Below are 25037 nucleotides of genomic sequence, written 5' to 3' on the forward strand. Positions count from 1 at the left end.
ATCCTCAAATACAGGTGAGGACTCCTTCACAATTTTCCCATTAACTTCAATGATAGAATCACTACCGACTTCGGGAGAAGGATCCGCTAGGGAATCATTTGCGACATCATGAGATTTTAATAAATCCTGAGGTTCATGTCTGACGATGAACACATTAGGTTTCTTAATTTGAGATGCAACGATCTTAAGGGACTCATGAGGAGAAATGGGGATGACAGAAGAAGATGGAGGAACTATAACAATAATGGGGGCTTGAACCACGAATGTTGAAGTGGAAGACAAAGGAGGCAAATCTTTTGAAGGAAGCAACTTGATCTTTCTACCCTCAAAATGAAGGAATAGACATTGGACTTACCATGATGTATGACATTTTGGTCATATTGCCAAGGTCTTCCGAGAATAAGATGGCTTGCATCCATAGGGAGCACATCACACTAGACTTGATCAAAGTAGGTATTTTTAATAGAAAACTGTTACGACAATGAAGCCATACAAGATACTTCAAGTACAAGGTTTTGATGATGAGCAAGTAGAATCAACTGCATTTCAGTTAAGGCTATGAAGAAATTGAAGAATTCGATGAAGAATCTTTGAAGACTAGTGTGCAAATGTTTAATTCATTAAAAGTCTTAGATTCTTGTAAGAGCCTTACTTAGAGTGCATATTTAGGTTGCATTTCACCTTAAAAGTCTTTAGAAAAACTTTTCTAAAAGAAACTATCTTGAAAATCTTTTTAGAAAACTCTTTTTTTAAATTTTCATGTTTATTAGTCGACCAATCGACTTATCAGTCGACTAATCCTTTCGCGCCATATTTTCTAAAAAGTCATTTTTGTCAAATTAGTCGACCGAAGGTTTTATCAGTCGACTGGACAGAATGTCTGTTTTCTGGAAAATTAGCAGCAGTCGACTAATGGTTTTATCAGTCGACTGAACAGAACATGTGTTTTCTGAAAATTTAGCAGCAGTCGACTAATGCTTTTATCAGTCGACCGAACAGAATGTTTGTTTTTCAGAAGATTTTAGCAGCAGTCGACTGAAAAGTTTTTTAGTCTACTGATGATATTATCAGTCGACTAATTTTTCTCTAGTCGACTAAGTTTCAAAAGTTCAGATTTTCAAACGGCTCGATTAACAGATCAGTCGACCGACGATAACTGTCAGTCTACTAATAACTAACTATTAGTCGACTAACTAATGTTTCAGTCGACTAATTTTGTCGTTTTCTTGAAACTTCAAAAAGGTGTGTCTTTTTGTTTTTCAAACGTTTTGATCGTTCAAAATGGACTGTTTTGACACCCTTTCATACTCTCAACGTATGGAAAACTTTAACTATAAATATGAGTGCATTTTACACTCAAAACAACAAGAATTCAATCGATTTGAATCATTTACTTATTGTTTTTCACTCCTATTCATTCAAGTATTTGTTTTCTCACTCACTTGATATTTTCACTTCAGTTTTTCACTCAAATCACTTTGAGAGATAGTGAATTCGTGAGTAGAGTATTTCAACAACCTTAAAAGTCAATTGCATCTCATTTGCATTCAAAAGAAAGGCTCATAGGTTGTATTGTAAGTTGTTACTTATTTTTCTGTAAAAAGGACTCCTTGGTTTAAAGGAGTTGTTTGCTTTCAATAGGGTTGTTACTGAAAGTGGTACCGGTTTTGGTCTGTGTGATCTTGTAGTTAACAAGGTTGATAGTGGAAATCTCAAGAGGGTTTTGCTTGGGGACTGGATGTAGGTCAGGATAGACCGAACCAGGATAAAATCTTGTGTTCTTTGTGTGTTTGCTTTTCGATTTGCAAAATCCTTCAATATTTCGCAGACAATTTTTAAAAGCACTATTCACCCCTCCTCTAGTGCTCGTTGCCTCGATCATAGTGCACTTTCAAAAACTTGACCAAGCATTGTCGGTCGACACAAACATCGATGCTCTTTTGGAGCAAAGACATCTGATATGGATGGGGATGAGTCTTACAACTCAAACCTAACTTGGTCATGGCTTCGATCAAAATCACGTTATCACAATCAGAGTCTATGATGAACCTGCATACTTTCCCATTAATGGTACAAGCAGACTCAAATATGTGAGTTCTTAACCATCGATCATTCGTTTATTGATGCAGGGCTAAACAAATTCACCTAGAGATGAGTGTTTCACCTCTATCAGGCAGTAACACTTCTTCCACATACTCTTCTTCGGGATTTTCCTCAAAATCTTTTTATTCTTCATCATAAATAGGATTGGATTCTGAATCTAATCTCGAATCATCCTCAATTTGTGATCCTTCGATAAAGAGGGCCTTGCCACAACACTCTGTAGACTTATGACCGGGTTTCTCATAAGTATAGCACTTGATGGGGGTACTTGAACTAGACGTCCTCGCTTGATTTTCTATCAGATCATTTTTGCTCATAACCCTAGGTGAGTTTAAAGCATTAGGGTGACGGTAAGGTGAGTCGACCTTTCCACTTGGGACTACTGGGGCCCGCACTAGAGGTCTAGTAGTCTGACTAGATTTCACCAAGGTCTTTCGCTGAGTAGACCTTTCTCATTGATGCACTTTCTGATAAGCCTCAGACACAGTCCAACACTCAACGAAGTTAAGTATATTCTGTAATTGGAAGTTCAGACCTCCAATATATTTTGATACTAATTGTTCTTCACTTTCACAGATGTCATTCCATGCAATGAGATCATGAAAGTCTTTGGTGTATTGATCCACCGAATGAGTTCCTTTTTTAAGGCTTTGGTATTTCTGATAAAGCTCTCAGTAATAGTTCAAAGGAAGGAATTGAGCATGGAGTTTCAGCTCCATGTGCTCCCAACGCTCAATCGGAACACGACCCTGATGTCTGCGTGCTTGCTTGAGTTGTCACCACCAGGCTGCAGCTCGACCCTTTAATTTGAGGGAGATTAATCCCACACGTCGATCCTCAGAAACTTCCTTAAATTTAAGGACTTCGCAGACTTTGCTAATCCAATCTAGGAATTCTTCAGGAGTTCTGATTCCCTTGAATTCTAGGATATCAAAATGCAAGCATGAATCCCAATGGGATCTTTTAGGTTGTACGTTATCTCTTCTCTCTGGACTTTGTCGATGTGACTCGAAGTCTTTATCAGAATCATATGAATGACTCTCATAAGTTTCTCGAGAACTGTGTAGACTTTGCTCAGCTCGTCGATCATAAACTCTAACATTCTTGGCCATTTGATGAGTTAAATCTTCAACTCGGTGAGTTGTCTTTGGTAATCTCGCACCTCATAACGATGATCACGTTCATTGTTTCTTCTATTAAAGCTATTTTGACTTTGATCGCCCATTCAACCGGCCATGATGAATGGTACATAAAAAAAAAATTACACTCCCCACAATATCGAGAATCATATCGGATTAAAAAATCCAGCAACTCTCTCTCTGATACCAAAATGATATGGACTCGGTGAACACGGATCCAAGATCTAAATGGATCTTGACATGCGTAGAAGCTTTTCACAAAAATGAGACCGAATATGACTCTGGGAAATAGGTTTTTCAGGACTCTTTCACTCTGTTTCAATAGAGAAGATCCAAAAAAAAGTTGTGCGCGACTAGTATGTCTTTTCAGTGAATTCAAAATCATTGAATTTGGATTAGCGGTGTCTGTTCCACAAACTCAAGACTGGGACTGACAAACAAGCTTATGACAAATTTCTGAACTCTGCGGACAATCTGTTCGGAGGGGTTTTTGACTCTGCAGACATGAGAGTTTGCAAAAACCACCTACTTAGAAATCGAAAGTTAGATCCAGATCTTTTCAACGAACCAAGATTTAGAATTTTCTCAATTTTCTACAAGGTTCAACAAATATTTGAATTCTGGAAATGGTGTGAGTTATTGATAAAGAACTAAATTTTCCACTATTTGACAGCAGTAACAAAAATTAATATTTTTGAAACCCCTAAACGAAGATTCATCTATAACTCAGAATATGAAAGTTTTAGATCTAGATTCTAGATTTCCACAAAATCAAACAAAATAAATTTTCATGTAGGGAATCTCTAGATAATTGAAAATTATTGAACACCGCTAGGAGTGTTCTGAACCAAACTGGTGACAGTGGATTCCTGTCAGACCAAGACTTTGACAACACTTTTTAGGGATAAGAGGGTTGATTCATGACATGGCCTCAACTATAAAGTTGTAGGAAATTGTCTTAGATTTTTAGAAAGCTAAAGAACGTCAAAAACCGGTCAGTATCGAGGTCAATACGACTATTTCTTTGGAGTTGTTTCAAACAACTCAAGATTTGGGAATCCGGGTTTTGACAGGAATCCGAGTTATGCAATAGCAATTTGAACTGGATATTTTGCGAACAGAAAAATCACTTCGTAACATAAAAACTTCTATTCATTCAATAGAAAAAACAATAACTCATAACCTATTACAACTTTCAACCAATATTCAACAAGAAACGTAGGAAAATAACAATAGATTCTAACTAATGAACTAGGGGTTTAGTTATACGGATGAAGATGGTAATGGATGTCGCTGGAAAGCAGTCGACACCGGAAAGAAATCTCTCAAACCACAGCTGAAACCAACAACCAACATGAACTAAGAAGCTTGCATGGCAACCTCTAGGTTGATCTTCTCAAAGATCACCTTCCACACCAAAAATGAGATATGGTTCCTCTTTCACCAAAAACGTTTTCTCTCTCTCAGCCAAGAATTTCCAGCCACACCAACTTTTGTTTTTCACAAAGAGAAGCATCCCCCTCCCCCTTGGTCGACCTTCATTCATAAAGGCCCTGGAGTATGGAGAAGAGCCACATTAAAGAGGCAAATAGTCTTCCTAGGCCATGCTATAAAAAAGAATTTTGACTGGACTATTTTTGGCGAAGGCTTTTAAGGGACCAACAACCATATTTGACTTGGACTAGTCAAGGCTGGATTTTAAATGAGGTCCAAGATGGTCCACTCCAAAAATGGCATCAACTAGAGCCTCTTTTGGAAACGGATCTTGATCTAGATCCAAAACATGCAGCGAACTGAATCCTGCACAAAATGCATTAGAAAATACAAATGTGAAAAAAATAAAAACTACCCGCATTTCTCATACACCCTCTAGTACCATAAAAGAATTCTGAATCCGTAGAATCTGGCTCTTAAAAAAATAAAAATAAAAAGATTACAAATAAAAAATATAATTAACATGATTCCTCACATGCCAAAATGGAATCAAATAATAAAAATACAATTTCTGAGAAAGATGCAAAATATCTCAGATATTGTAGCACGATAATCAAAATGGGTCTGGGTTGGCAGAAATCCAATTAGACCCTGATAGTCCTGCACAATTGGATCTGCCCTAGATCGCATCCTGGATTGAATCTTGGGAATTGGATTTGGATCTAATTTGTCTTCAAAGCTCGAATCTTCAGGATGTTCTGCATCACATTCCTAAGCCTAGGTTTCCTATTTTGATAGACACAAATTAACAAAGCAACCTAATTTGATAATCTAAATTCATGTTTGGATCTATTTAATAGATCCAATACATGTTACAAGACCCAAAACAAAAGATAATATCCAAACTAAAAGAAGAGATCCTATTAGAACCTACAGACCTGGTTATTCTGCTATGCTCCTACATCATTCTCCTTGGGTTGGAGAAGACTTGTCCCCAAGTATGGATCCCACTTGCATTTCTTTCAATTTCGTTCTACCTTGTAAGTTATGGGCCCACAATAAAGAATTAGATCTCTATGTTGCTCTAGAGGTTGAGTGAGTCAAATAGAATCTGATCTAATGTATGCTTGAAAGCCAAGGATGTTCTCTATGAACCATCCATAATCATCTGGATCTCTATGGTGATTTGGATCAAATGGATCCATTGCAGGTTTGATCAAATATGAAGAAGTCGATAAGTAGATGATATAGACCTCTTCCTCCATGATCCCACACTCCACATGTCGTTGGTATCCCAATCCAAATAAGTTCAGGTTATGGGATGAGTTTCATTTAGGTAAGATGGGCATAGGTGAGGTCTGGATCTGGATATGAGGTAAGGCATGGGATGTTTTTTGTAGGATTAGATCGATTGGACTCATGTTTACGCTCCAAGACCATCCATGATTCCACACTCCACATGCCCACACTCCAAGACAGTGGCTCCTCACTTTATGCTTGTAGATGTCATTCGACTTGCCATCAATGTAATAAGGTTTTTGAGCACTAGGCATCACATCCCTCCCTACTTGTTGCTACCTGTCTTGCTTGTGTGTGTGCTTTGTTGCCTCCTTGCAGGTTGCCTGTAGATCGTTGCCATATTGGTGCCACGTCACACCAAGCTTTGGTGATTGTTTGCCACACCACTTCATCTTTATGGTTGTGTGAGTGATCGTTCCTCCCGGTTACCATTGTTGCCACTTTGTCCATGAGTCTAACAGCTTGTGAGCCTCTCAAGTGATTGGGGCATCTCTCCTATGTGGTGACCTTTTATTTTTCTCCCACAAGTCACTTCTGCTCAACTCACTACACACTGCACTTTGTCGCTTCTGAGACTCCTTCGTCATTCACACTGCTACTTGTTTGTTTTCACACAAAAAAATAGCTTTTTTTAGAAAATAGATACAAAATTAGATTCGAATTTAAGATTGTGGGGTTCTTCTTCAAGGTCGGGCACCTTTCCTCTTTCATTGAGTAGGGATCAACCAAATCAAGAACGTGACATCATTGTGAACCTTGTACACAATCCTATAAAAAAAATGAGCTTGGTGGCAAGAGCCACCCTGATTGAAAAAAAAAAGACAAAAACACAAGAAATATACAAATATTAGAGCTATCAAAACTTAAAAAAATACGTAAAATAAATGAAATACAAACAAAATCTCACATCGAGCTTAGGTAGCCATTTTTACGTTTAGTAGGCAAGGGTGCACACTCGGCACTTCAACTTGAAACAAACTCTAAATGGTTGTGAGATTGGGGATCTGGGTCTTAAACTAAACTTGATATGGGCTTAAACTAGACTAAGTCGGCTAGAATATGTAGGCTAGGCTAGAACAATTAGGTTAGGTTTTGCAGAAATTTTGACAAAGTAAGGGTGTGCTAGGATAACAAAAATCATATCTGAAATAAGGGGTGACCCCCTATTTATAGTTTTTTTGGTAGATCTCGATACATTTTTTATGTATTTGGACTCTAAAATGTATGAATGATCCATATTGAAGAGATTTGAAATGAAGGGGTAGGATTCATCCAAAGCATGTTGCCTTGAATAAATGTTTTATTTTTGTAAAAACGATTTGGAAAGGAAGATATTCAGTTTTATGTTTGGAAGGAAAATAATGCAGATAAGGGCGGGATGTGCTTTCTAAAAAATGGTCAAAATCTACTGACGACAAATTGCATTGACAATACATTTTCGTTAACGAAAATTTAATGTGTCGTTAACCCATTCGATAACTATAATTTATGGGGGTGACTGGCTCTTGACGATAATAGAATGTGTCATCATGGGATGCTGATGTTATGCCACAAAAAACGGTTGCTTCTAACGACAATTCTTGATGTTAACAATACATTTTTTTGCTAACGACACATTAGAAGCTGCTAACGATGATTAATCATTTTTGGACCCTCCTGACAACACATCAAAAAGATATTGACGACACTTAAAAAACTACTAACAACACATTATGTGTCATCATCATTTTTAAGCAGCTGCTAAGGGCACATTGATTTGTCATTGGCACTTTTTGGGTAAAACAAATCTGACATGTTAACTTGTTTCGACCATAACTTTTTATGTGGATGTTTGTTTGAGGTGATCTTTGATAAGTTGAAAAACTAATATCTTCTACTTTAATTCGGGAGAATAAAAAATGTTGTTAACGACACATCAAGTAGAAATCAAAATTTGATCATTTTGGTAGTAAAAAATATGATCAAAGTGATACCTACCCGAAAAATAGGATTTTTACTAAATAAGTTATCATGTTTTGGTCATAACTTTCTATTTTAATGTCGTATTGATCAAATTTTTAGCTTATATATTATTTTGAAGGCAAAAAATAAAGTTAAAATTAATAAAACTTTGAAATGAGCCAAAAATATTGAATTTTGATAGATGACTCATAACATTAAATGACTAGGTAAAAATTTGCATGTCTACATGTTGCCGTCCTGGCAACTTAAAACTCCGTGAGCTTATCCCTTGCTTACCACTTAAAACATGACAACTTTTTTATTTTTTAATGAAAATTTTGCGCAACATATTCCCTCTAAAGGATAAGCTTGACTCTCATCAACTAATGGGCAATTTCCTGAGACAAGCCTACCTTTTATTTGAAATTTCATGTCCCTACCACCTCTAACATTCTTGATACAGTTTAGTTTTTGAAAGGCAAGCTGGGGTTAGGCAGACCCCTACCAGTTATACAACAATACCATTGGGATTTGAACTTGCAACGTCCCAACACAAGGTGACGTGCACTAGGTGTTCCTACCAGACAAGCTGAGGTCCGGTTGGTTCCTGATACAGTAATGACCTGTTTTAACCTACTTTACCCCAAAAAACATATTTAGATTGATTGGAAATGAGAGCCACTTAACTAACCCAGGTTAAATATTTTAAATAGCAAAAACCCCTTTAACTTTATCCTCAACTAATTGAGTTAAATACTTTAGTTAAATATATTTATCCTAGATCTGACCCCTATATGCTTATCCAAAACTGAAAATATGGGTAAAAATCTATGTCAAACTTGCGCCAGAACTTTGATCTGTTTTTTTTTGTTTTTGAAAGTCCAGCTGGGTTAGGCAGACCCCTACCAGCTATACAACTATACCATTAGGTTTTGAACCTGCAACGTCCTAAAGTCAAGGTGACGTGCACTAGCTGCTCTTACTAGCAAGAGGAGCCCCCCTTGGGTTTTAACTTTGATCTGTTTTGGTTATTTATAAGTTGGTAATATTTAAGGGTTGGTGTATGTATAGTCAATAGGGCTGTCAACGGGTCGGGTTTGTTTCAGGTATCCCACCAGACCCGAACACGAATTTTTGAGTATGAGCTTGAAAAAGACCCACCTGAATAATATTTGAGTTGACCTGAACCTGACCCAAGAAATATGCACGCCAGGTTTGGGTCATAATTTTTGCCATGAAACGTCTCCCTGAACTGCCACCCACCTTCTCCCTCTCCTTGGTTTCAAAAACTAGTGAGAAATTGAAAAAAAAATCACAAATCTCACATTTTTTCAGCAAAATCTCAGCAATAAAAATATTATTAAAAATATTTTTTATAAGAAAATATTAATAAAAATTATTTAAAAATAACAATATGCAGTTTTTTCATGATAAATAGCCGTTTAAAACGTAAATATCATGTTTAAATTACGGTATTTATGTTTTTTCATAAATATCGCAAAATTTTGAAAATCTCCGTTTTAAATTTTCAGGCAATTTCTCACGATATTTGTCACTATGGTGTGAGGGAAGTTAACCCAAGGTCTTTATTTGACTATTGTCAGAAAAACCTACATCGGTAATCTCATAGAAATAGTACCTGACTTAGGCTGTCTTTATCAGGAAACCACAACTTAAGACCAAGCCCACACAATGTCCAAACAATACAGCCAAGTGAATGAAAGAAGCCAAAGAATTGAAAGATAAGGTGTGGACCGCTTGTTTCTAGTGTTGGACGATTCAAATCAAATCTTCTCTTCCCCATGTTTTTAAAAAACTGGCTGAAGCAATTGTTCCTTTAACTTTAGTTTTTAAAATAATTATGATATTTGTTAACTGTTTGACATTAAATGCTTGTATTAAATTTTGTTTGGACCCATACTAATTTATGTTTCTATGGGGAATTGATGCAAATGACCCTCGACTCTTATTGTAAATATCATTACTAACAGCAAGCTAGAAAATATAACAAATAGGGATGGCAATGAACCGGGGCAGGGGACAAGGTCTCCCACCCCACCCCACCCCACCCCACCCTCTCTCAAAATCCGAACCTCTATTCTTGCACGGGGATGGATTTTAACCTTCACCCTGGCTTCTGTCCCCATTTCATGTCCTCCATCCCGGGTCCAAAGGGGGGCGAGGCCGGGCGGGGACCTGTTTTTTCTCGGCCTATCGTCGCCCCCTATAAGGATTGGGGATGAGATTGGGCGGGCGGGGCGGGGCACGGCAAAGCAGAGATTGGGATGGGAACCAGGGGGGATGGGGAAAAGCGTAAGTCCATCCCTGCAGGGGGGTAAATTTTAACCTTCATCCCCGGTCCAAATCTCAGACTTAGCGTGTGATATTTTCAGACGACAATTTAGACAAATGGTTTGACCCAGGCATCTAATTTTTTAAAAAAAAATCAAGCAGCCATGTTTGACATATTTTGAGTAGTGAATTGACCATGTTTGACATATTTCTACAGGATTGGCCAAAACAAGGAATGATGTCAAAAGTGAGTACCACCTATCACATTTTTAATTTACTTTACTTTTGTATTTTCTTGCTTTTTTTTAATATCCAATCTTTTATTATTTTCTGAATTTTATTTTATTTTTTAAAATAAAAAATTTGAAAGGATGATTCAAAATGATTTGGTTTGATTCTGAATGGAGCAATTCCCTGAATCATTTTAAAAAAACAAATGGTATCACTCAGAAGCCCAATTTTTACAAGATTGGATAAAACCTAAGGCCACCCAAAAAGTTTCCAGATATGCTAGAATACTTCATTTCATGTAGGGGTGGCAAAACCTGACACGACGACCCGCCAACCTGCCTCTTAGGCGGGTTTGGGTTGGGCAAAAATGAACCCGTTTAATAAACGGGTCGACTCACCTAACCCGTTTATTAAACGGGTCAGGTTCGTGTTAGGGGTATGCCAACCCGCCAACCCGGCTGACCCATTTAATAAACGGGTTAGGCGGACGGGTCGACCCGCCAACCCACCAACCTGACCCGCTAACCTGTCAACCCGTTTACCCGACCCAACCAGTTTATCAAGTGGGTTGTCGGGTCATGTCGGGTTACCCATTTAATAAATGGGTCAGGTTTGTGTTTGCCACAGTTGACTCGTTTAATAAACGGGTCGGGTTCGGGTTGAGGTATGCTGACTCTTTCTCTTTCTCCCTTCATTCCTTCTCCCAACACACACCTATCCCACCCTAATTTGGATTTTTTTGGCTCCACCACTAGGTTTAGCAGGCTGAGCCAACGCGGCCAAGTCTTAGTGCCAGGAGCAAATTCTTTGGGTTGTAAATCTCAAAAACAAAAAACAAAACATAGCAAGGTGATCAATCAGCAAAACAACTCAAAAGCTAAAAGAAGTATGTTTAGCAATTGAAATTTCTTTAAAGCATTCTTTTTATGACACTAAGAAACCAACCCCAGGATAGAGACCTAGTCGCGCTGAATCAGCCCGCCATACAGTACATTCGTCGTCCCGATAGCATAAAACTCCATAGGTGCACTCCATAGGTGCACCCCTTGCTTCGGCTAATTCAAGGGGAGTGACGCCTAAAAGTAGGGATGGCAGTGGACCAGGGGAAACGGGCCGGCCCTGCCCTGTTTGGACTGGGGATGAAGGTTAAAATTCAACCCCCTGTAGGGATGGACTTACGCTTTTCCCCATCCCGCCTGGTTCCCATCCCAATCTTCGCTTTGCCCTGCCCTGTCCCGCCCCGCCCAATCTCATCCCCAATCCTTCTAAGAGATGACAATAGGCCAAGAAAAAACAGGTTCCCATCCCGCTTTGCCCCCGTTTGGACCGGGGATGGAGGACATGAAATGGGGACAGACGTGGGGGTGAAGGTTAAAATCCATCCCCGTGCAAGAATGGAGGCAGGGATGGAGGTTCGGATTTTGAGAGACCTTGTCCCCTGCCCCCGCCCCCGGTCCATTGTCATCCCTACCTAAAAGTGTCGTTAAAAATATTTGAAAAAGGTTGAATAAATGTGTCAAACACAAGGATTTGTTATTTGGATTGATCATGGAATAATGAAGTGCATTTTATTTTTTAATAAAAAGTAATTTTTATTCAGGGTGGTGGGAAGTCCACCGATGGGCACTAAGAGAAGATAATAAAGTGCAATTTATGCACCAATAACATCCGACGTGGCACATGCAACGTGAGGTCTTATCATAGTCCAATCCATCTTTTCCGAACCAAGCAGTATAAATCTAACTCTGGATCGGATTCAAATCAAATATGGTCAAGTTAAGTCGGATCTAGATTAGATTCGGGTTAAAAATATAGTTACATTTGTGTTGTAAACGAATTTAACCCGACCCTTTTTTTACCTTTTTTTCTAAGTAAGATTTTACCCATTTTCAGCAAATCCAATACCACACGAACTCAGATCATAACAAATGAGGAGGTCGGTACTCTACCATGATGGATGAGTTGGATATTAGATCTAGAACCAGATCTATTATTCATAAATCAAACACGAGTCAAGCATTTCTTACCCAAATCCAAACCTGCCTGCATCATTAGTTCTAACTCCAAGCATCCAACTAGCCCAGAATATAGCATTCAGGAAACGTCAACAACTAGTCTGGCTTAAAGTCATGCCCTTTTACAATACCGCCCCTCATTAAGTTGTTTTGATCAAATCTGACCTTACAAATGGATTCGGTATGGTAGATTTAATCCCCTTGAACCATGTTTTTTTTCATTTGATTTTTTTTTTATAGCAAAACTTTGGTGTTTTATGACTTTTTTGGATAATTTAAAGGCCCTTCTGGCCTCGCCCTACCCGGGAAAACCGGGCCCCACCCTGTCTCTCCCCGTTTGGACCAGGGATGGAGGACATGAAATGGGGATGGAGGTTAAAATCAAAACCCATGCGGGAATAGAGGTGGGGATGGACTTACGCTTTTCCCCACCCCGTCCCTTTCCCATCTCCAATACCCGCCCCGTTCCCAATCCTTTTTTTAGGAATGGCAGTGGATCGAGGGAAAACGGGTCCGCCCCATCTCATCCTATTTGAACCGGGGATGGAAGACATGAAACATGACAGATTCTCAAGAATGAGAATTCAAGGGTGGGATGATTGGATATAGATCATTTCCTGGATCCAGGATCGACCTGAGTCCAACCCGCAAACGAAAACCCATAGGCAAATCCGTTATCCTATGTAAAACCAGGGACAGATTCATACTTTCGTAACCCGAAAAAAAAGCGAAGGCACTGATGTGTTGATACATTTATATAGCACCCAATAGTCAAGGCCAATCACGTATTCCGTTTACGTAGGGTTAGTTAGTACGTAAAGAAATCATTAATCACAGGTGGCCGGAAAATTTTGATGAACTTGTTTTTGAAACTCAAAAACATGTTGCGGGTTTAATTTCCGTCGAAAACAAGGAAGAGAAAACCACGCTCGTGGCGGTTCGTTCCCTGCGCACACTCGCACCCCCCAACAGTCCACCCTTCTCCTCAATAACCGACCGACCTTAAGGAGCGGGAGAGAACCGACGGATTCCGGCGACTGAGCGAGGTCGGAGCGGACGGTGGAGATGGGCCACGGTAACCTCCCAGAGAGGAAGCACGGGCGCCACCGGCAGCTCCTGGACCTCGTGTCGGCGGCCATCTTCGTGGCGGTGGCTGCGTTCTTCCTCCTGGTGTTCACGCCGCTCGGCGACTCGCTCGCGGCGTCCGGCCGGCGGGAGCTCGCTCTCACCACCACCGACGCGCGGGAGCGGGCGGGGCTCGTCGGGCTCGTGGAGGCCGGGCAGCCGCTAGACTCCTGTCCGGCCGACGCCGCCCACCTCATCCCCTGCGAGGACCCCCGCCGGAGCGGCCGTCTCAGCCGAGACCGCCACTGCCCACCGCCAGAGGAGTCGCCGCTTTGCCTCGTCCCCCCGCCCCGCGGCTACCGGATTCCGGTCTCCTGGCCGGACAGCTTGTCCAAGGTGATGCCTCCTCTTGTTTAGTTTCTCCTACTTGATCGATCGTTGTTAGGCTTTTGCTTCTTCTACGGTGGATGGCGGATTGTGTGAGAGGAGGAGGTCGGAATTGGAGACATTCGAGGGCTTTCCGGATCGAATTTCGGAACTTTTACTTCCGTTTTCCTTTTTTTCGCTTTTAGTCATAATTTTGGATTAGATCGCGCTGAAAGTGAAGGAACTGGTAGAATTTTGGTTATCTTTTGTTTAGTTGAAGTAGGAATTAGACTGACAAAGACTAGTTTGAATTAGATCTTGTTGTTTTATCTCCTTTTCTTTTGTTTGATTTTGTTTTTGGACTTGGAGTTTGTGCTGAATTGTGTAGTGTGAAAGGTTTCTTGGATGGTTGGATCAGCACTGTACCGGATGCAGAAATTGGAGATACCAGAAGTACTGATGAGAGAGTTGACTCATGTAATGAGATTAAGAAGCGCGAATTGGGAGTTGAAGATATCTATTGAAGAATTATCTGATTCGGTAACAAATTAAAGGCTATGGTTCGGAGTGTATGGTGTAGCAACAGGGTTCTGTGGTGTGCTTCATTTGGTCAATAGCTGGGAAGAAGTTTGTTGACTTGCAGAGTGTAACAGATTCTTTAGATCTGATATGTTTGTTGCGGATTTAGTACAATTGTAGATACGAAATTTCACGAAATTTGCAAACCGATTGAAGATGTCATACTGGGATATTTCCATAATTGTTTTTTTTGGTAGGGAGAATTTTCACTTCTTATTTATGGTTATAGGGCGTCTTTGTGATATTCTGGTTGGTTTCTCCATGCCCAAATTAGTTCATGTTTGCCAATGTAGGATAGTGGTGGCATATTTCCATCTCTTTGTTTGTAATCTGCATACTAAATGTGAAACTGGCTTGCTTTATTTCAATTTTTGTTACAAGGGAGGAGAAGGGATTTGAGCCATTGCCCCTCTTCTGGGAGAAACACAGTCTACTGCTAGTCTGCTACACAACTAATGTGTATCCATTTTGATTTGTGATCCATGACCGAGTTGGTATGGTTGGAGGGACTTGGTAACTTACAACCAACAAACTGCGGGCCTTTTTTGGTTGTGTTGTTTCTCTTCTTCTCTTTGTATGATCTATACATCTAGCCTGGATTGTTTAATCATAAGACTGTATGGATCATGAACTCATGCTATTAAATACATCATGCTCACGTGAAAAATTCTATTGTTGAAAAGTATATAGGAAGACTTTTGGAGAGATTCTTTTCACGGAAAAGCTTCGTCAAAGCTGAAGATTTAAAGGAAACGAAGAAGTGTGGAACAAAAAAACAACCTTTACTATGTTTTGGGACTATCAGAATATCTTGCTATACTGTCACCTTAATATTGCAATAATATGTGATACATTCATTGAAGGAAAACACTGAAAATATCATAATGTTTTGAACAGACAGTATGTGACAAAGATTATTCCTTAGGTTTTCATCTCACGGTATTATTATTTATGAAATAAATAATACCAGCACCACATGTCCATGTGAGTTGCAGACATGTCCATTTAAAATGACACTTAAGAGCGTAAGACTCTCTTTTCTTTTTATTGAGGGGAAGCCCTGGTTCAGGTGGTGGGGCTCGGGAGAGATTGATGCTCTTCCGTATGGTCCATCTCCATCCCCAAGTGGTTAAAACCCCTCCCTCTCCCCCCGGCCCACCAGGGAGCCTGCTGCTTTGGCCGTAAGGCAAGGGATGCACACCCTGGGTATCGAACTCTTGACATCCTTCAACTTAAATGCAGTAAGCCGACCCACCTAGCCAGATGTGCAGAGCCCTGGTGGGCAAGAGCTTAAGATGTTGTCAACATCATTCCCTACCAACTTCCAGCTACTGTATTCTGACTAAATCTTTTATATTTTAAATGCATGGAACTGCAATTAAAGTAAAATATTTTCTAATGGTTTATGTTTTATTGTTGTGAAAGACATGCTAGCATACTGTGTTTCTCAAACTGTGTTGGTTACGAGTTAGCGTGGAAGTTGATCTAATAAAGCAATCCTGTATGACAGGTTTGCTTCCTTTTATGCTCTCAGAAATACTTTTTCTGAGCCAGCTTGTTGATCAACCATTATCCTCTTTGCAATTCCTTTCACTGAAATTATTTAGTAATAGTCTTTCATATTCCAACTTCTTCTGGCATATATGTCTATTTGCAGATATGGCACAGCAACATGCCTCACAAGATTTCTGTGAAAAAGGGTTATCATGGCGGGATGAAAGAAGATGTTCCATATTTTGTTTTCCCTGATGAGGGCTCAATGTCCCCAGATGGAGCTGTGCCATACTTTGAGAAACTTTCCCAATACATTCCTATTGGTAAACATGGGTTAAGGACAGCTCTAGATATGGGTTGTGGGGTAATCTTCTTACCAAGCTAATCTGTTGTACTTTTACACTATTTCTTTCTTAAGCATCCTCTGTGTCTTATATTTATTTCATTGCTTTGTTGGGAACATTGTAACGCTGATGACCCAGGTTGCTAGTTTTGGAGGATTCTTGTTTAATCAAGAAATGTTGACGCTTTCTTTTGCTACAAGAGATTCCGACAAAACTCTGATACAGTTTGCATTAGAAAGAGGAATACCAGCATTGGTTGTAATGCTTGGTACTCACCGGCTACCATTCCCTGCGCATTCATTTGACTTGGTCCACTGTTCCCAATGCCTAATCTCCTTTACTGCATACAGTAATCTCTCTCTCTCTCTCTCTCTCTCTCTCTCTCTCTCTCTCTCTCATGTATGTACATGCATGCATTATTATGTTTTCAATTAATTTAGAAGTCTGAATGCAGATGGAACATACTTTTCTGAGGTGGATCGTCTGCTTCGACCTGGAGGATCTTTGGTCATTTCTGGTCCTCCTGTACAATGGGATAATCAAGATAAGGAGTGGGCCGACCTCCAGGCTGTGGCACATGCATTGTGTTACGAGTTGGCTGTTGTAGAGGGGAACACTGCAATCTGGAAAAAGCCTGTAGGTGATTCATGTCTGCCTAACCAAAATGTATTTGGGCTCAACTTATGCAGCGAAACAGATAACCCAAGTTATGCATGGTAAGTGTCATGATATCTGTTTCATTAACTCACTCCATCATTTTCCATTTCACAAAGTAGGTGCATTGACTAAATGTGATCTGCCTTTCCATTTATTCAGGTATGTTGAACTGGAAAACTGCATCAGTAGAATGCCAAAGATGAATGGAAACAATGCAGTTGGATCCCTTCCAGATTGGCCACTTAGATTAAATAAGCCCTCTCCTCGAACTGCTCTTATGAAGAATGGTGCTGCTGTGTTTCAAGCTGATACAAAGCGTTGGGTCAGACGGGTTGTGTACTATAAGTCTCTGGTCTTGAAGCTTGGAAGTCCAAGTGCTCGCAATGTTATGGACATGAATGCTTTTTTTGGGGGCTTTGCAGCAGCTCTTTCCTCAGATCCTGTTTGGGTCATGAATGTTGTTCCTTCTCGCAATCCATCAACACTGGGTGTGATCTATGACAGAGGTCTTATCGGTGTCTATCATGATTGGTGGGTGCTGCCTAAAATTAGAACACAATTTTCATCCAATTATGGACTAATCTGTTTGTCATTGCCTGCCTGTTTGGTAGTTTGCTAGTATCCTGCTTAGTTACTAATTGAAATTCCAGGTCATTGCTAGATGCATTTCCTTGAAACTTGAAAAGTTTTGATCTGTAACATCTATTGGCTCTAAGTTGCATTCTTTCGCTGAGCAATGTTGCTCATTATTGTCTAGTCCTCATTTGGCATGTTGGTTGGCAAATTCCTAGTGTTAGTGGTCTTGCAGGGGAAACTTGCATCTATTGTTTTGTATGTCGCAAATGTGATAACTAATGCTTCTTTTGTGCCGATAGGTGCGAGGCATTTTCTACATATCCACGAACCTATGATTTTATTCATGTGACAGACATTGATTCTTTGATAAGAGACACCAGTACAGGGAACTACAGGTATTCTTGCAGCATATATATTTCTTTTCTTGGTACTTCACTAAGAATTTGGTGCATCATTCGTTTATCATCTTTTCCTAGTTGGCTGTTTGTTGCTGTGTGGAGAAGGGAATGCCGTAACAATTAATACAGAATGAACAGAGGTTTTTGCTAACACTTGTTACCATCCCCATCCTTATGGAAAGGGTTATATGTTTAGGCTAGATAACTTTAACTTGGAAACACAGTTACCAGTATCATTTTCCAGATAATATCAACAAGTCCTTTGCTAGAGGAATTTGAAAATAAGGAAATTATCAAGAAAACTTGCCATTTAAAAAGTCAAAGGATGAAAGACAAAGCTTTGGAAATTTAATTTTTAACTCATTATTGTTTGGAAAGTGTTATAATATTTTGTAATTTTTTAATGATATTTTGATTTTTATTCTGTTATTTTGCTTTTTCTGTTTCTTGAAAAAACTCCCTGAAGAATGTGAGAATTTGAAAATATCATGATTTTCAGTATATATAGTTAAAAATATGTGTAGGTGTGTATGTGAATCCGGTACTTGTTTAGTTAGCTTAGCACTTACATTCTATGCAAGCCCCTACATGTGGTTTATTAAAGTGAAAATATTAAATTTTATATTCTTTTTTTGCTTATGATATAAAAAATTACAATAGTTGTTTAGCACTTTCCTTTTTCAATTATTGATTTTTAAATTCTTTTAGAATTTTTATTTATAAATTATGGGTTCCTATGCACAACACCTTGGCACTAGGCCTAGCCCACATTTTTTTTTAATAAATCAATGTGTTTATTTGTGTTTGTCGGCAACCCCTTGGCGCTATGGTACTTAGCGGCTAACCCCTATGAGATTTGAACCCTCAATTTGATATTGCAACCTAACCATCCAGCTATCTCATCGGACCCCAAATGGCAGCATGCATTTAGTGAACTTTAGAATGCAACCCTGAGTGATATTAATGAATAATGATATTCTATTAGTTAATGAGTGTTTCCTTTTGATTTTGAGAGAATTGAGATCCCTTTACAAGTCTAAGTTGCATTCACTTTATGTTGAATCGTGGATATCCAGCTGAAATTTCCTGAGAAACTGCATGTTGTCAGAAAGCTGTAAAACAAAATCTCATTTTCTGCAGAACTCACTTGTCATATGCCCAAAATTTTGATATGGGAAACTCTCTAGTTGAAACATTTTATTTTGTTTGCATTGCAACATATTCAAGTAATTTCAAGAGCTTGGTTTGCTCAATTGTGCTGTAGATGCAATCTTGTGGATCTCATGGTGGAGATGGACCGAATTCTACGCCCAGAAGGGACTGTTATTGTGCGTGATTCACGAGATGTGATTGAGAAGGCTGCTCGAATAGCTCGTGGTATTCGGTGGACCGCAAGCATGTACGACACCGAGCCAGAGTCTGCCGGAAAGGAGAAACTTCTAGTAGCAACCAAAAATTTTTGGAAGCTGCAAGCAGTGTCCCTCTAATTCCCTCCCTCACGAAGTTGACGGGTGGGTGGGGGGTCATCTGGTGGGGGTGACTTGTGAACCTCACCAAGTTGACAGGGCGTCACGAGTTCGAAACTCAGAGGGGCGTCCTTTGCCGCAAGGTCGAAGCTGGGTGTACTCCCCGGTGGGCAGGAGGGGACTTCATGGGTTTTATCAACCGGACAGTGAATGTGAGGTCGGTGATGGTGGGGTTCTCCCTTGGCCTAGCCAAAAAAAAAAAAGGGAAAAATCATGACAAAAAACTAACTGGAGAGATATGTATCAAAAGAAATATTTTCCTTTTTTATGTAACGGAAATTTTAATATTGCGATTGCTATCTCCATTGGTTCCCGAGATAGGTGATTTACGCAGTGGCATATTGTTTGAATGATATATAGTTTGATTTGTACAATAGCATATCATTTAAACAAATATTTAGTGATATTTACACTTTTATTGGTAAATAATTTGAAAAAAAAAACTCCCATCTTATAAAAGGTTCGTAGATTTTCAATTCGGGACGTTTTTTTTGGTTTATTTTAAGAAAAAACCAAACCTGGATCAGAGACATGTCCGTGCTGATCTTAGCCTGCCATACCTACTGGCATTTGGTAGACGAGCATCTTTTATTCTATACCATACAGTTGCCTGATAGTTCCCAATTGTCTATGTTGCCTCGTGCATTTTTTAAATGTTATAATATAAAGAACTTTTGGCTCCTCGTTACCCCTCATGGCTCCTTTATAAGTACTGTATATATGAGTCGATATAACTTGCACAATTCATTCGTTCCTTACCCTTTTATGTATATATATATATATATATATATATATATATATATATATATATATATATATATATATATATAAAAGGATGGGCTACCGTCCAACCAAAAGAAGGTTCAAAATCTACAACTAATGATAATTGATGGCTTTCTTTCTCTAATTGAGTTTTTCATCGATCAAACCTTACATATTGGATTTTTATCATTCATTCAGTTAGCAACAAATTTTGGATTATGAATTTTTGACGTTTAGATACGCTTTTGAAAGCGCTAAAAATCAACAACCCATAGTTTGTATTGTAAAGTTTTAATGCATTGTGAGCCGTTGATTTTTTTTATGTTTCGAAAAATATGTCTATATGTCGTAAAGTATTCATGTAAAGCATAATTCTTACTAAATAAATTATAAAGAACAAATATGTGTGGCACCATCCATGAGATGCTCAAGTATTGGAGAAGGAGAGTTGTCCGATCATCGTTCGTTAGTGTGTGTTTGTGATGTGTTTTTGTTACACTTAGCTTGAAGTCAAAAATAATAAAAAAGATAAACACAAATCGGGGAGTTATTTTTTCAATACCACCAAGATCACCTTAATCTGATAAGCGGTTAGGAAGAAACATCTTCAAGAAGATAGACTGCTCGGTTGTTCTTATCTTTAGAGCATATTTTTGTTTCAATCTTAGAACTCAAAAATGAAAACCCTAGAAGGGTTTTTGGTTTTCGCTTAAAACAATAAAGTTATAAGAATGTGTCTTAGCTTTCCAACAACTATAAAAATATAGGTTTATATATATATATATATATATATATATATATATATATATATATATATATAGACACGTGAAGTTTCTTTTATATATGTGGATTTCCTCCTAAACACGGAAATTTTCTCGTATATATGCAGATTTCCTGCAAAATATATATGAAGATCCTCCTATATACGTAGATTTTCTTCTAAATATATGTAAAGTTCCTCCTATATATGCAAATTTCCTTCTAAACATGTGAATTTTCTCTTAAAATATGTTAATATGCGAATTTCCTCATATATATGTGGATTTACTCCAAAATATGTGATTTTTTTCTTAAATATATGCAAAGTTTCTCATAATATATATATATATATATATGTGTGTGTGTGTGTGTGTGTGTGGATTTCCTCATAAACATGTGAATTTCCTTATATATATGCAAATTTCTTCCTAAATACATGTGAAGTTCCTCCTATATATACGGATTTTACATGTTTAGGAGGAAATCTGCATATATAAAAGGAACTTCACATATATTTAAGAAAAAATCCACATGTTTCGGACGAAATCCGCATATATATGAGAAAATTCACATGTTTATGAGAAAATTTGCTTATATAAGAGAAACTTCACTTATATGTGAGAAAATTCATATATTCGCATATTTTCTACAAAACAGTCTTTGTTCTCATATATTTATTTCTTTGATCCAATGTCGAAAACTTGCATTTTTATAATCATTGCAAAACTGAGACACAAACATATAACTTTACTGTTTTTAGTTAGAACCAAAATCCCCTAGGGTTTTCACTCTTGAATTTTGAGATCAAAACAAAAATATGCTATACAAACAGGAACAATAGAATAGTGTATCTTTTAGAGGACATTTCTTTCCAACTGCACATCAGATCAAGGTAATCTTTGTGGCATTGGAAAGATAATGCTCACATCTATTTTTTATTCTTTTGATTATTTTTTAAAAATTTTGGCATAGATGGTCAAAAAATAGTATAGAATAATCAAGATTGGTGCAATCGTGTCTATTCATCTCTTATTTTAAGAACATTGTCAAAGTTATATCTTAGCGTCCTTCATCGTTTCTTTGCGAATCAAGTATCATTGAAAATATATTTTTGTCTATTTTCTTTGGGGTTTTTTGTATTTTTTTTAAATCCTTCATTTTATGAGTCAAAAATCAGTGATAAAGTTTGTCGTTGATCTTAGATGCAATACTTATACACATATTCAGGAGAAAATTCACATATCTAAAGGTTAAGATTATCCTTTTACATCTGAATATTTGAGGTTTTGGTCATCAAGTAGATTTTGGCAAATTGTGAGGTTTTTAGGAAAATGCATCATTTTTACCGTACATTACGATCATTTTTCATATTTTAAAATTAAACTAACTATACCAAGGCCACGAGCATTATTTCATGCAGGACCATCTCATGATTTTTTGTGTTTTGCATTTTACAAAGAAAATTGATTCTTGTATAACCATTTTCTATGTGTTTTTGTAATGATCTAAATTAAGGCCTCTTGAGCTCGGGTTCGTGGACGTTAATTCTTAGACAAAAATTACTAAAAACAACCTCAACTGATCCTAAATTTTTTTGTTTACATGGTCTCATCCATATTAAAATCTAATTTAACCCACTATACAATAAACAAAATACAAATCATCCAAGTGCATACAAGTTTAACGATCTAAAATACATATCCAAAATAAAAATGTGAAAATAAAACAAAGTACTCAAAGGTACTTTCAGAGTCACTAAGAGTTGAGTTCACACGGTCAAGTTCTCCTTCGTTCTGCAGCGCTCCTTGATCCTATAGTTGTAACCAAGCAAGAGTGAGTTTAAAATTCAATAAGGTTTCATTCACAAATTAAACATATGACCATTACAATTGTAGTGAACTCTAAGCTCTATTATTAATTTAGTTCTCTAACTAAGCACACATATTGTTTATATATTTTATATCTTGTATACCGTTATCTATCATGAACCCATTTCTTATTTTCAGAGTAGACATTCTTAATGTCATAATTTACACTAATCAGTCATTTCGAAAATAGCATCCTGGGCCGTAGCAACCCATATAGACAACTCCGGAGCCTACAATTATTGGAGATATATGAACCACCTACAAACAACATAGTTCAAACTGGTCTAAACCATGTACTTTTAATCGTTGCAGCTTAGCTCAATGGTTGCAAGTTGTAGATCGCAATATGCCCATCGGTAGCTAGCCGAAGAGCCCGAGAAGCTATATATGCCTCCAAGGAGCCCAAGAAGTTATACATGCCCTTAAGATTTATAATTCATGCTACATCCTACATGTGTTCAATAGGTAATGTCTTTTACCCACAAGGGTTACCTAAGGATCCCTAAGATCCTAGGCACAGATGGGGTACATTCATCTTTGATAATATCCTAGACCATGTCCTTCTTAGTAGAGTTCTTACTTTCTCTGTATTTTTACTCTAGATGCATTATTCGTTTCTTTTTCTTTCCTTTCCTTTTCTTTCCTTTCAAAGTGTTACTATATTATACAATTTTAGATATGCATCACTAATTAATGTTTAGCATGTAATCACATAGACTTTTGTATAGGAGAAAGAAACGATAGTGGAGAAAGGATTTTAGATTTTGGTTTGTCCTATGATATGATCTTAGAAAACACTTGGTTTAGGAAGAGGGAGTCTCACCTAGTAACATTTAAAAGTGGGGTTAATACGAGTCAGATAGATTTTTTCCTACTTAGAAAGAGAGATAGGGGTTGTGGCATTGATTGTAAGGTTATACCGGGAGAAAGTGTAGCTACACAACATAGAGTCTTAATTTTAGATCTTAGAATTAGACAATGCCGCAAAAGGGATAGACATAGGATAGATCCTAGAATTAAGTGGTGGGCACTAAAAGGAGCTAAACAAGGATTGTTTGTAGAACGGGTAGTTAAGAAAGTTGATTGGTGTCTCGAGGAGGATTCAGAATCTATGTGGAATAAGATAGCGGGTGGCATGAGAAAGGTGGCTAAGGAGGTATTGGGTGAGTCTAAAGGCGGTGCACCGCTAGGTAAGGATACATCGTGGTGGAACGAGGATGTCAAATTAGCTATTAAGGTTAAAAGAGAGTGTTATAGAAATCTAAGTAAATGTCGTGATAATGAGAATTTGGAGAAGTATATGATAGCAAAGAAGGAAGCTAAAAAAATAGTTCGGAACGCGAGGGATAAGGTATATAAGGAGGTTTATGACAAGTTGGATACCAAAGAGGGTGAGAAGGATATTTATAGGATTGCAAAAATGAGAGATAGGAAATCGAGGGATCTGGGTATGGTTAGATGTATCAAAGATGAAACGCAAAGGGTTTTAGTCAAAGATGAGGAGATTAAAGAGAGATGGAAAGATTATTTTGATAAGCTATTTAATGAAAGTCATGCTCAGGATCTTGGAGACTTTTTCATTCCTTTTCATGAGATGAATCATGACTTCATGCGCAAGATTCAAAAGAAAGAAATTGCAGAGGCTTTGAAGAAAATGAAATCAAGAAGGGCAGTTGGCCCAGATGGTATACCTATCGAGGCTTGGAAATGCTTGAGAGAGAAAGGTTTAGAATGGTTGACAAATCTTTTTAACAAGATTTGGCGGACAAATAAGATGCCTAATGAGTGGAGGAAGAGTACTTTGGTGCCTCTATATAAGAATAAGGGTGATATACAAGATTGCACAAACTATCGTGGTATAAAACTCATGAGTCATACTATGAAACTTTGGGAGAGGGTGATTGAGTCTAGGTAGAGGAAGGTTGTCATGATATCGGAGAATCAATTTGGTTTTATGCCTGGAAGATCTACTATGGAAGCTATACATCTTCTTAGACAACTTATTAAGAGAAATAGAGAGAGGAACAAAGATTTGCATATGGTTTTTATTGATTTGGAGAAGGCTTACGATAGAGTACCTAGGGACGTTCTCTGGTGGACAATGATGAAGAAAGGTGTTTCTCTCAAGTACATTAGTATAATTAAAGATATGTATGAAGGAGTAGTAACCAATGTCCGCACTTGTGGAG

At 38.1% G+C, this 25037-nt stretch overlaps 1 protein-coding gene across 1 annotated transcript; it reads left to right on the top strand.

The window, feature by feature from the left end:
• Positions 1–13401: 13401 nt before the first annotated feature.
• On the top strand, positions 13402–19863 carry LOC149842684 (putative pectin methyltransferase QUA3). Its single transcript, XM_089999355.1, has 7 exons — positions 13402–13915; positions 16122–16322; positions 16441–16651; positions 16757–17018; positions 17119–17490; positions 17835–17930; positions 19198–19863. Exons 1-7 carry the CDS (start codon positions 13520–13522, stop codon positions 19418–19420), a joined length of 1761 nt encoding a protein of 586 aa, XP_089855481.1. The 5' UTR covers positions 13402–13519; the 3' UTR covers positions 19421–19863.
• The last annotated feature ends 5174 nt before the right edge of the window (positions 19864–25037 follow it).

Source organism: Nuphar pumila, chromosome 3 (assembly GCF_984573655.1).
Source record: "Nuphar pumila chromosome 3, dmNupPumi1.hap1.1, whole genome shotgun sequence".
NCBI lineage: Eukaryota > Viridiplantae > Streptophyta > Magnoliopsida > Nymphaeales > Nymphaeaceae > Nuphar > Nuphar pumila.